Source organism: Phacochoerus africanus, chromosome 15 (genome assembly GCF_016906955.1).
Source record: "Phacochoerus africanus isolate WHEZ1 chromosome 15, ROS_Pafr_v1, whole genome shotgun sequence".
Classification (NCBI taxonomy): domain Eukaryota; kingdom Metazoa; phylum Chordata; class Mammalia; order Artiodactyla; family Suidae; genus Phacochoerus; species Phacochoerus africanus.
Window position 1 is genome coordinate 91,216,940 of NC_062558.1, and position 13,510 is coordinate 91,230,449.

At 39.5% G+C, this 13,510-nt stretch overlaps 1 protein-coding gene across 3 annotated transcripts in view; it reads right to left on the reverse strand.

Moving 5' to 3' along the window:
• Nucleotides 1-13,440, reverse strand: part of PARG (poly(ADP-ribose) glycohydrolase) — a 141,728-nt gene extending 128,288 nt beyond the window's left edge. The window contains exons 1-4 of one of the 3 annotated variants that reach the window (XM_047762746.1): nt 13,343-13,440; nt 7,250-7,316; nt 5,657-6,640; nt 4,557-4,740 (exon numbers count right to left, since the gene is read on the reverse strand). In XM_047762746.1, the coding sequence (XP_047618702.1) occupies nt 4,557-4,740; nt 5,657-6,640; nt 7,250-7,287 (1,206 nt within the window). In that variant the 5' untranslated portion in view covers nt 7,288-7,316; nt 13,343-13,440. Of the gene's footprint in view, nt 1-4,556; nt 4,741-5,656; nt 6,641-7,249; nt 7,317-12,913; nt 13,311-13,342 lie in introns of those variants that run through there. The other 2 variants (XM_047762747.1, XM_047762745.1) reach the window with 2 other exon arrangements.
• Between the last annotated feature and the right edge of the window lie 70 nt (nt 13,441-13,510).

Below are 13,510 nucleotides of genomic sequence, written 5' to 3' on the forward strand. Positions count from 1 at the left end.
ACTATATATATAAATATACATACATGTGTGTGTGACTATATATACACACACACACATATGTATGTATATATATGCATACATACACACACACATATATATGTCACTTATAATAAACACTAAGTAAACGTTTGAGGAAGAAGAAATTTTAAAACAGCAAAGGGAGTTTCCTGGTTGCCTAGAGGTTAGGATTTGGTGCTTTCACCAATGCAGCCTGAGTTAAATCCCAGAACGGAGATGCCATATCAACCTGCTGCACACAGCGGCCAAAAAAAAAAAGAAAGAAAGAAAACCAAACTTCCCCAAACCACAAAACAAACCAAAAAACCCACAAAATTTAACATTTTGCCTAATCTGGACATTTCATATAAATGGAATCATAAAATATGTGACTGTGTGTCTGGCCTCCCACTCAAGCACAATGTTTTCAAGGTTCACCCATGTTATAGTATGAATCAACTTCACTATAGATCATCAAATAATCACCTAAATACATATAAAATTTCAACTGTAGGATGCTATGAACTAGAGGTTCATAGTGTTGTAAGAACATTTCTATAACTTATCTGGTGAGCTCAGAGAAGGCTGTTTGAGGAAACAGCAATTGAGCTCAACTCCAAAGGTTAAAAAAAGGTAACCAGGAAAAGGTGGAAGGAAGACCGTTCTTCAAAAAAGGAACAAAAGACTCTCAAATAGGCAGCTTCATAAAAAGCTTGCAACCCAGGAGAAATAAATTTGTAGGCCATCTATACAGATGACCATTAAAACCATGAGAGTGTGTTAGGACTACCCAGAGATAGAAGGAGAAGAAAAGAGGAGCTATGAAAAACCCTGGGTGAACTCCAACAACATTTAATGAAAAATAGCTAAAAGGAACCTAAGAAATGACTAAGAAGATAGGAAGAAAATTGGGATTATATGGTATCAAGAAGCCAAAGGATGAGAATATTCCTTGCCAAAAGAATGGTCAAGAGTCAAAAGTGACTGAGTCATCAACTGTGCCAAAAGTATTTTCACCTCCATATGGGAACCCCCAAAGGTGATTCTGTAAAGATGTTGCATATAATCTGAGGTGACCAAACAAGTACCAGTATGGCTTCACACATAAGGGAACGCATATACAAGAATATGTATTGTGTGTCTGCATGTCTAAGTGTGTGGGTATGCACATGTGTGTAACACGTTTACAGATAATCAAGCACTATCATGTCCTACAATTTCAGATTACCTTGCACTTTTTTTTTTTTGGTCTTTTTAGGGCCACATCCTCAGCATCAGATTACCTTACATTTCTAATGCTAAATATCAGCTTTATTTTAATCAAATTCTGTAACTATTAACGTCTGTCATTTTAGAAATATAAGGACTATTAATGTAATAACTATTAATTATACATATATCACCATATTCAGGAAAAAGAATATAGGAAAAAAACAGTTAAACTCTGGGAAAAGAACCAATAAGAGACTCTGGGTTTTCTGAGGTATATACTTTTTTTTTTTTCCAGGGCCGTACCCACAGCATATGGAGATTTCCCAGGCTAAGGGTCGAATCATAACTGAAGCTGAAGACTAAACCACAGCCACAGCAATGCGGGATCCAAGCTGCATCTGCGACTTATACCACAGCTCATAGCAACACCAGATCCTTAACCCACTAAGCAAGGCCAGGGATCAAACTCGAATCCTCATGGATACTAGTGGGGTTCATAATGCACTGACCCACAATGGGAACACCCTGAGGTACATACTTTCACAAAACAGTTGCTTTTTTTTCTTTCCCAATGACCTCACACTACTTAAACATTTATAAATTCATGGGTCACTGGATAGCTAACAAATAAGTAAACAGTGATTACAGAGATTAGGTAATGATGGCTTAGATGTTTTAGGTTTTCTTTGTGGGCAACAAGAGAGAAGAAGCAGAAGAGTCAAAATATAACTTACCTCCCCCAATCTTTTCTCTAAATCTTTACCATTAACATCTTGACAGCCATCTAAGCCTTTTCTTAATTTTACAGACATTACTGATGCTTCCTTTTACCTTTTTACCCATACTTAAGAATTCACCATGTCCTATCAATTTCACCTCAAAATAGTGCAAACATTTATTTTCTCCTTTTTATTCCCAGTTACTACCCTATCTCAGTCACTTTCAAACCTTTGTAATTAGCAGAACTTTTTTTCCTATGGAATCTTATATTTAAATTAAACAGGAATTCCCATTGTGGCACAGTAAAAACCAATCTGAATAGGAACCATGAGGTTTCGGGTTCAACCCACGGCCTCACTCAGTGGGTTAAGGATCTGGCATTGCCGTGAGCTGTGGTACAAGTTGCAGATGCAGCTCAGATCCAATGCGGCTGTTGCTATGACCAGCAGCTGTAGCTCCGATTAGACACCTGGCCTGGGAACCTCCATGTGCTATGGGTGTGGCCCTAAAACAAAACAAAATCAAACAAATATTTTCATAAATGTAATTTTTAAAATAATTTTACTTATTCTAACATCAATAAATGGTAGTGAGGCTGTTTTAAGAAATATAAAATTTGAAATTGGGAGTTAGAGATGACAGCTAAAATTTACATCAACCTACTATTTAATTTGGAATTCCCCCCACAGCAGTGAGTTAAGGATCTAGCATTGCTGCAGCTGTCGAGCAAGTCACAGGTGCAGCTTGCATTCAATCTCAGGCCCAGGAATTCCATATGCAGTGAGTAGGGGGAAAAAAAAAAAACCCAAAAACCAACCCACTATTTGTTTATATCTTATCTGGAATTAGGACAATCCCATTCACACACCTAGAGAGTTGCAAATGATAACTTTTTTTTGATGTTTAAGAACAATCTTTGGTCAAACAGCAGTGCAGTGGCAAGAGAATCTTGATGGTACGGTCTGCCCAAAAATAAGTTCTCTTAGTAGAGTCTGCTGGTTAAAATATGGTATTAAGTATTTTAAAATTTGAGTTCATTCATTCTTTTATTAAAGGTTTTCCACTGTTAAAAACATAATTCAGGGGTTCCCTTGTGGCGCAGCAGGTTAAGGATCCAGTGTTGTCACTGCAGCAAGTTGGGTTGCTACTGTGGCACGGGTTCAATCGCTGGCCCAGGAACTTCCAACACCACAAGCACGGCCAAAAAAACCCAAAAAACTGTATGTGTGTGTATATATATATTTATATATATATATTTACATTTATATATGTACATATGTATTTATATATATTTATATTTATATAAATATATATATCACCTTTCCCCGTTTCCAATGTATCCTCATTTCAATTTTCCTTACATATAGCTGGTCTGATCAATCCTGCTCTATAACTATTGTTTGACAGACATTTTAATGATCTCCAGTTCCTACAGACTCAAGTCCAGTTCCTGGCACCTGAATCCCTCTATGATATGGACCCGATCCACTTTTCAAGTTTTTTCTTCCACCATTTCCATCCAAAATCTTGGCTCGAGCAAATCAATTTTTTTTTTTTTCATTTCTAAAAACAAATCGCTTTTAACTACACAGCCTTTTCCCATACAGGTTATATATTGGTGGGGAATTCCCTTGCCTTACTAACTTCACCTCAGTAATTTCTGCTCATCTTCTCTCAGCTCAAACTCCACCACCCTACTCAGTGTTGCTGCTACCTAACCACACTAACAAATTCTGTACTTCAAAATATTTAATTACATTAGACTAAGTAATACAAGAAAAGGGATTTTAGGTAGTCCCTGTGAAATCTAATACAGAAACTAATAAATGAGATGACTATTTGAAACTACTCAAAAAGTGACAAAAATCATCTAAAATTAGCTTATGGTGATGGTTGCCAACTTTTTTTTTTTTGATCTTTTTGCCTTTTCTTGGGCCGCTCTCCCTCGGCATATGGAGGTTCCCAGGCTAGGGGTCTAATCAGAGCTACAGCCGCCGGCCTACACCACAGCCACAGCAACGCAGAATCCGAGCCGAGTCTGCAACCTACACCACAGCTCACGGCAATGCCAGATCGTTAACCCACTGAGCAAGGGCAGGGATCGAACCCGCAACCTCATGGTTCCTAGTCAGATTCGTTAACCACTGCGCCACGATGGGAACTCCATGCCAACTTTTTAAAATGAGGTTGGTTTAGAAATGTAGAGTATGAGATACCTGTGGGACAGTGACTGAGCTGTCTAGAAGTATCTAAAGCTCAGAAAAGAGGGTAAAACTAGAGAATGATTTGAGGATACTGAACCATTTACAACTTAGAATTTTAGTACCTAATATGTAGTAGGTACTCAATAAATACTGTCAATTGAAATTTTTTTTTAAATCCAATAAATTTTCTTAAAAATACAGAAAAATTCAATTTTCTCATCAGCTGACAATGATTCATCTTAAGGATTTGTTAAGTACAATATTAAGTAAGCCATGGTTATACGTTTCCATTCTGTAGACTTCTCAGTATTTTATATCCACAGAAAAGAGAAGCACTTTCTATGCCTTTGTTTTTCACATTAATTATCACAATAAATTAAGACTTAGTACCTTCTCTCTGTATAGGTAAGAGGTAATGCCTACCCGAACAGTCACTGTGTGATTGGCAGATGGTCTCAGGAGAGGCAGCCGAGTCCCACACCTTGGCATTCTTCTCATCTCCTCAATAGGAGTTCCAAGCCATTTCTTATCTGGAGAAAGGTGAGGCGGAATGTATTTAGGGATCTTCCTTTCTGTTCTTTGATGTTTGATTTCACATTGTTCTTTTCTAAGGTCAAAACAAATGTATTTGGTCACAAACCACTTACTGTTTAAATGTACTTGGATACACAAATAAAAAAAACTTACCCAGAATGTTATTGTTTAAAATGTGCCAAACTTGCTTTCTCCTGGGTATTTAGGAAAAAAACAAACAAACAAAAAAACAAAACAATACAAAACAAAACAGAACAAAAAAACCTTACAAGGCTTATAGTAAAATCCAAGAGTTTATTTTCAATAGTCTGTGGGAGAAATTTCCAACACACAAAAATCACCTTCTGAAGAAAGAGACCATGTAAGAATATGGACACTGCCAAATGAGTCACAGTTCAAAGTATCAGCTACTTCTCAGGATTCCGGACAGTAATTTTCAATGAAGTGAACTATTGCATGCTTGCCAAAAGATCACAAAAATTACGGAGTAGGCTTTAAGATGTCATGTGGGATAAATGCATAAATATACCTTTTACATTTTTTTGTAATGGATTTAAATCCCAGCTTTACTATCCAAGAGTTACATAGTATTAGTGAACTGTCTAGCCTAAATCTAGGTTTCCTCATTTGTGAAGTGAGTACACTACCACCTGCCTGCAACATCAGAGCATTAAGGAAAACGCATATACAATGGCCTGAGAAAACAGGAGTTACCATCAATGTATTTATGTCCTAGTAATTCCCATCAATTTCAGAAGGAAGTTCATAAACCTAAAATCTGGTTAACAATAATTATTTACCTTTTGTTTTCTGTCTTTTGGGCTTTTTAGAATTTAAAATTTTGAGTCTAGGTTTAATAGCATAAAAAAATTCATAAGAAACACAACTCTTTCTTTGCTTCAGTGTAAACCCTAACTTTGTTAACCCCCACTTTACAAAATTTTAAAACACATTACACTATTGGAGATACTCTTGATGGAAAAAATTACCTTTTGTCCTCTGCTTTGGGTATTCTCATGAAATGATCTGTGATTTTAGAATCCTTTTTTCCATGTTGTTTGGAATTTCTGCATTCAACATTGAGGCTAGAAGTACTTCCAAGTAATCTGACATTTAAGTCATTCATTCCAGCGCGACTCTCTCCCCCTTCAAACTGGAAATGTAGTCGAATCTCTCCTCCCTTAGCAGAGGACCGTTTCCTCAATTCAGTGTCAGCTTCTTTTGCTTGAAACCTTGAAGGTTTATTTGCAGTTTGGGAGGAACAGTCTTCTTGTTCATCAAAACCTGGACTTGTCTCTTCATCTGCTTCTGAGTCCTGACAACTATTTTTGGAATTATCCACATCCATTGGCGACTCAGGTTCACTTTCTTTCTCAAATGGAGGAGAATTTCCTAGGCTACTTTCTTGTCTACTCAGTTTGTTGGCATTTTTCAGTCCGGTACCAATATCTTCAGAGGCAATATCTGACAAGGGGCTCTCTGGCACCACGTCTACCTCTTCCTGCTGACACCCTGCACAGTCCTCTGCCGGATGGCAAGCCTTGCTGCACTTCCGGTGACTTCTGGCTTCTCTGGCCTGTTCACCTTCAGTTGTCTGCTTTGCATTTGCAAGCTTTACAGGTGTCAAAAATTGTTGATTATCTCTACCTTCCTCACTATTTGTGTCACTGTGATCATCATTTTGGGGTGACTGATCAACATTAGCATTACTGAACTGCTCGGGTACCAGAGTTACTGTTGGAGGTTCGCTTTCCGAAAGCCGCTCTGTGTGTTTCCCTTCATTTTGCCACTTACACACAGCTACAGTCTGATGCTGGTTCAAATATTGTGTACTTTTCTCAACCGATGATTTATCAAAACTTAGCTGAGAAACATTTTCTAATTTTTCCATGTTACGTTGATAAAAGCTATCTTTTTGTACAGAACTCATCATGGATTCTTCTTTTGTATTGTTGTTTTCTTTACTATGCAAACTACAGGAGAATAGAAAGAATTAATGATACCACAGAAAGGACTTATGATGCAAAAAAAAAACCACTTACCAGAACCCACTCCTACAATGTCATAGCAATGACTAAACTGCTTGTGATTATTTGAGCACACAGCATGCTCTTTCATGACTCCATGTCTGTGCACATTTGACTGTAATGTCTTTTCCCCATTCGTCTGCCTGGCTATTACCTGCCAGAGTGCAGTGTTAAACTCCACTCACCTCCTATGCAGTCTTTCCTGCAAAGGTAAAGCTGATTGTTCTATATGCTATCCACTACTGTACCTTGTTTATACCTTTATTGCTGCATTTACCACACCATGTTGTAACAATCATGGGTATCGGTGTCTGTCAACACTACTACACTATAAGCACCTTAAAGACAGAGACTTCGCCTTTCATCTCTGTATCTCAAATATATTGAACCATCTCTGGCACATAGGAGACTCTAAAAAATTATTATTTATAAACCGAAAGAATGAATCAATGTAAATAAAGATAAACAGGAAAGCAAGAATGACAGAATATGGCATGAAGCACAATAAAATATCTTTATGTCATATTATTCATTTATCTATATAGGCATGTATACCTTTCTGATTCAGCTGTCTTGATTCCTTTAGTGTCCATCCAACTGGTAATAGTCTTTTGCTTGAAAACTGTAAAATAATAATAATAATAATAATGTATACGATGCATGCCCTCAAAAAGAAAATACCTATAGCAGCATACATATACCTAAGGCACTATACTAGGTTGTAAACCAAAGATTGATCACTCCTTCAACAATCAAACAAGAACATAAATATAAATACATTTGGCGTGTATCAGAAAGAGATCAGCCTCTAAAAAGTTGGTACAGGGAGTTCCCACTCTGGCTCAGCGGTAAGGAACCCAACTAGCTTCCATGAGGATGCGGGTTCAATCCTTGGCCTCACTCAGTGGGTTAAGGATCAAGGCATTGTAGTGAGTAGTGGTGTAGACTGCAGACGTGGTTCGGAGGAGGCTAATAGTCTAGGTCAATAGTTCCCAAACCATGAATCTTCAGGAGGCCAATAACAAATGGATCCGAGGACCACATCTACATCTACTGAATCAAAATCTATACGTGATGATGGAGCCATGAGGGGAGTTGGAATCTATTTTTTTCAAAAAGTGATTCTGATGATTAGCAAGGTTGGAGAACTACTGGCCAAGGACCAAAACTAGTTCTTGTTAGAATAGAGAGTAAAACTTGACAAGTCAGAATCACTACAGACTTTACAATGATAGAAGTTAAAGGTGATACTAAGCTTTAAGCTTGAGAGACCTGAAACATGATGACAGCATTAAACAGAAATCTAGAATATAAGAGAATTGGATTTAGGGGAGAAATATGATTAGGTCAATTCTTAACACACTAAATATGAAATGCCGGAGAGATAACTAGATGGAAATGACTAGCAGATAGTTGCAAAAATAGGATTGATGGCTCAGTAGAGGGAAATATAAACAAATGCAAGATGTGATTTATATAAACATTAGATATTTAAGCATAGTTTCAAAACTTAATGTATTGCATACAGAGTACATGTATATAACATTTTAGTATAAGAAAACATAAAATTTTGCACATTCTCAACCACTGTCTAAATTGCAATGTAAGAATCCAGGCACCTTGGGTCATAGATTCTTTTTACTTACCTATATCCCCTCAAACACCATAACATGAGCAAACCAGATGCTATTCCAAACATATGAAAATCAACAATTTATTTATCACTGTATTTGAGTGCCATATGATTTACACTTTCCACAACATACTAACACTTTAGTAAAAATCTTTGATTAGCATTTTTAAATTATTTCTATCACAAATATCTATTTGATATTTCTTGTTAAACACCACCATTTTAGCAATTTTATTTTATTTTATTTTACTTTATTTTATTTTATTTTTTTGCCACGGCTTCAGCATGTGACGTTCCCAGCTAGGTAGGAATGGAACTTGCACCACAGCAGCAATCTGAGCTCCTGAAATGACAATGCCGGATCCTTAATCTGCTGTGCCACCAGGGAGCTCCACTATTTTGGTGATTTCATTACGTTAGTACTTTTACAGCAAATCGGGGTTCACAAAAAAAATTATGGAGTTCCCATCGTGGCTCAGTGGTTAACAAATCTGACTAGGAACCATGAGGTTGTGGGTTCGATCCCTGGCCTTGCTCAGTGGGTTAAGGATCCAGCATTGCCGTGAGCTGTGGTGTAGGTCACAGACATGGCTCAGATCCCGCGTTGCTGTGGCTCTGGTGTAGGCAATTAGACCTCTAGTCTGGGAACCTCCATATGCCACGGGAGCAGCCCTAGAAAAGGCAAAAAGACAAAAAAAAAATTAGTTTCAGTCACAATTCTTTGAGTCTCTTCTTACTTCTGTATGAGGCCGAACCACTCAATTCTGAGACTTTTTCTAAGGCTCTGTCTCCTCTAATTTCATTTTATCAAACATAGTAAATATAGAAAATCCTCTAAGTACAAATCAGCAATGAGACAAAAAATTCATTTTGGGGGTCAGTGTAGAATTCTAAATACCTTCTTCCATAAACATAAAGATTAAATGGTATGCAATGACTAGGTTCCTATAACACACAGGAAGTGCAGCACAATGATAAGTCTACAGAACCTGAGGAGTGCATGCAACATCACTTTGTAAAAAACTATGAAGAATTTTCCAGTGCAATTGATGGCGAAGGCTCTCTCTTGCAGCTCTGAACCGAGAATGTGTTCTCTCTCTAGCTTCAGGCTTCCTGTTATAACTCCTGAGGCCTGAGAACAAGGTGAAGGAGAAGAAGCAAGAGGAGAGAAAGCGATATTTCCTGACAATTAAACAGTCCTCGGTCCTTCTGAGGGCCCCAGAAAAAGGACTGCCTCAATATCATGACTTCCAGCTTCTAAAGGTTTCTTTCATAACACATCACATGACTGTTTCAGTTATTCCTTATACTCTTATTCCTGAAGTAATCATAAAATGATGCTTCCTAGGTTCCAGAGAACTTCTTTTCTTTAACTAGATAAAATCACAGCAAACAAAAAGGGAGGCAGTAGGAGGTGATGAAATAGATACAAGACCTGGAGACAGACAAAAATCTTAAACTGAGATCTCTGCTCAATCATGTACTGGTATGTACTTCATTTATTTGCACCTTCATTTCCTCACCTATAAGATAGGGTTAACAATACCTATTTCCAAAGGCTAACGTAGATCAATAAGAAAAAATATCAAGCACCCAGGCTGACAAAGCAGAAACTAAACAAGTGTATTTTCTTCCAACATTTCCACCCAAATTCTCTTTTCACGAGGATCAGTAGTTCTCCAACTTTACTCTGACTTCACACCAGTTACACATAATCTCATCAGTAACCTTGTGTATTTCAAAGAGTAAATCATTCAATTAGGTGCAAGATATACAGGCAAAAGGTACAAAATGCAGAAAAATTCATCTGCCTTTAAAGGAACACCCTGCCTTCACAAAAAGCCTCTTTCCTCCAGCAGCATCAAGATAAGGCATGGGAAGAAAGGGTGTGATAACATCAAAGGGCAATAGACAACAGGAGAGTTTTGAGATGACGAAAGAGGTTTGAAAATGCTTTCGACAGCACTGAGACTGAAAGAATGATGAGGCGGTTGGGGGACAAGCCAGCTCCAGTCTTCCCACCCACGACAGACCTACACCTGGACCATCCTTGGAGTCGGGAGCAAAACTCTAGGTAGTTAAAACTGGCAAAAAGGGAGCTCCTATAAGCAACACAACTGGATAAACTATTCCCCATTGGAATGTGAAAAGTATGCTGAGTTCCATAGATGTGCACATTTCAATCAGTATAAGAAATATGACCAGGAAGCTAAATTAATACAAAATGTAAAGATATTTAATAAATATCCATTTCCCTATCTCACTTACTTCTCCTCCTAGGATAACTATATATAAAAAATTTAAACACCAAGTTAGTAAAAGAATTTCAAAATTTCAAACAACAAATTTTGATACAAATTTAGATTTTGAACATTTTGTTTATTGGTGTACTGTGCCAGTTATACAAAAAACATTTATACATATGTACAAGTACAGCCAAAGTATTAATTTAGTTCCTCTTCCGCAGAATATAAAGATCCAATCAGTGAGGATTGACTGCCTCCATCATCTCCCACTCACCTCTCCTCCTTTATATGCAAATAAAGTTAATAGAACCACAGATTAGCCTATCACAGAAGTCAGATACAATCTCTGAGGTCACTTTCAGTTCCCCTTCCCTCCAATCTCTTTTAATAAATCCTCTGCAATCAACATCTGAAACCCATCCCTTCCTCATCTTCAAAATAGCACCAACATTAAAAGAACAAGTATATCACTCACTGGGCAACTGCGTTTGTTTCTTGCAACTGGCCTCATTGTCTACAGCCCCGACTTTCTCTAACCTGGTGTTTTACAAACTACAAATGACCAACATTTGTTAATAAAATAATACAGACAACATGAGAATGCATCGTACATAGTAAAGATAAGCATTATTTTATGAAACACTTGTTTGCTGTAAATATTTGCCTATATATGTATATATGTACACATGTACATGTGTGTGTGTGTACATATACATGTATTTCTTACTCTGTGTACCAGGTGAAATATACTATGGTTTGCAGTCAGAAAAATCCAAAGACCACTGAGCGAGGCCAGGGATCGAACCCATGCCTTCATGGTTGCTAGGTGGGTTCATTAACCACTGAGCCACTATGGGAATTCCCCCAGCCTCTTACACTACTGACCAGTGCATTCTCCTTGAAATGTTCTCATCCCTGCATGACACAATCAAAGCCAGGTTTCCCTCCTACTTCTTTGGCTGCTTCTTTTTTTTTTTTCCTGGCAGCACCCACATTATGAGGAAGTTCCTAGGCCTAGGATCAAACTGGCACCACAGTTGCAGCCGGCACCACAGTTACAGCCTATGCCACAACTGCAGCAATGCCAAATCTTTAACCTGCTGCACCACAAGGGACCCTCTCAGTGTACTCTTAAATGACAGTGTTTCTAGAGTTTCTTTTCTAGGTCGCCTTTATTTTCACTACATGCTTTATATGATCTAACCTACTTCCATGGCATCAACTATCATGTTTATGCCAAGAACTCCAAAACCTATATTTCCATCACAGAAATATTTCCTGAGGTACAAACCCACGTATCCCATTCTCTCCAGAATCCATCCACTCTTCATCTTTCCTACAGTCTGAAACCAAGTATAAACCATCGTGATCTCCCATCTAGAGTAACTCCTTAACTGGTCTTGTGCCCGCACTTCTGCTCCCTTTCAATCTATTCATTTTCCACATACCAGAGAAGGACCTTTAAAATATATACATTTTAATAAACTATATGTATTTTTGATACATATATATATATCTCCAATCAAGTCCAATCAGGATAAAGCTCAAACCTCTTAGCATTGCCCAATATGATCTGATCTTTGTCTTCTTCTCTGCAATCCCATCTCTCACTGCTCTCTGGACAACATACATCAGCTGCACTGTGGGATCACTTCCTTAACTTCCTCTTCATCTAAGTAACTCATCACTCTTCAGTCCTCAGAATAAGATCCTCACCTTCTGGCTAGGAGATTATCTTCGACCTTCAAACTAGATCAGGCACATCTGACGTCTATCCTAACGATCTGTTCTCATATACTGGAACATCCATTACCCTTTATTATATTTACTTCTGCCATTGTCTACCTCTTCTGATAGATTTTAGGGTCTGAAAACAGAGACCAAGTTACCTTTGTTCAACACTGTATGTCAAAGACGGGTGTAAAGCCAGATAAGACTAAGGGCTCTCCACCCAGAGACTGAGGATTTAAACTGAGGACAGCTGTGACTTTCTTTGTAACTTTCTTTATATCTAGAGGCTGAAGCTTCAGGTAAAAGATTAAACCTCCTTAACGACCAAGACAATTCCAATCAAACCCAAGGAAAGCAAACAGGTGGAGTCTCTCGCCGCTTCCCATCCTGAGTGACTGCTTGTCAGGGGTTCTCACACCACCAATCGCTACGGGTAAAATGGGGCCCCATTCCCCGACTAGTGGCCTTGATGGCTCAGCAAGGGGACCTCAGCGTTCAGAGTGATGCATACAAGACCAGAAAATGGGGGGCTGTAGTCCCTGGGTCCTCGGAGACCAAGAAGAGCTTTGGGCCAAGGCGAAGGACAAAGAGCTTTATTTCCCCACGTACCAAGCGAGGTGGCGCTGCCTCTGTGCGGTCCCGCCCGCCCCGAGACGCAGCCTGACGAGGACGGCGGGACCCTGAACTGCACGGGAGCGTCCTTGGAATCGAGGACGCGCCTCTGCCTGCTGGGGAAGCTCCGGGCGTCCGAGGCGGCCGGCGGAGAAGTTGCAGCGGCGCCCCAGCGGGGTCGCTTGGTGCAGGGCTCACAGCCGGGGCCCGCACTCATGCTGGGACCCGCAGCGAACAGTCCCCGGGCCAGCCAGGGCTGAGAGCCTCATTCACTAACCCGGAGAGGGACGGACTGCGCCTCCTTCTCGGCGCCTCCCGGCACCATGCCCTCTCTGCTGCTGCCTGCGTCTGCAGCTGCTGTTCCGTAGGCCTCCCGAGCCAGGCCCTATCCAGTCGCCTGCCTTCCCTCTTCCACAGGCACCCCACCTGCCTCAGGATGCGCCGCTTTGATTTTCTTGCTCCGTTCACTTTCCCACCACCGGAAAGCTGCCGTCAGGCGCTTCCGGTTTCCGGGACGTACGCTGTCGCAAAGCGGAAATGTTAGGTTTAGGTGGTGCCGGCGCCCGGAAGGTCAGCGTGTGAAGGAGGTGGTGG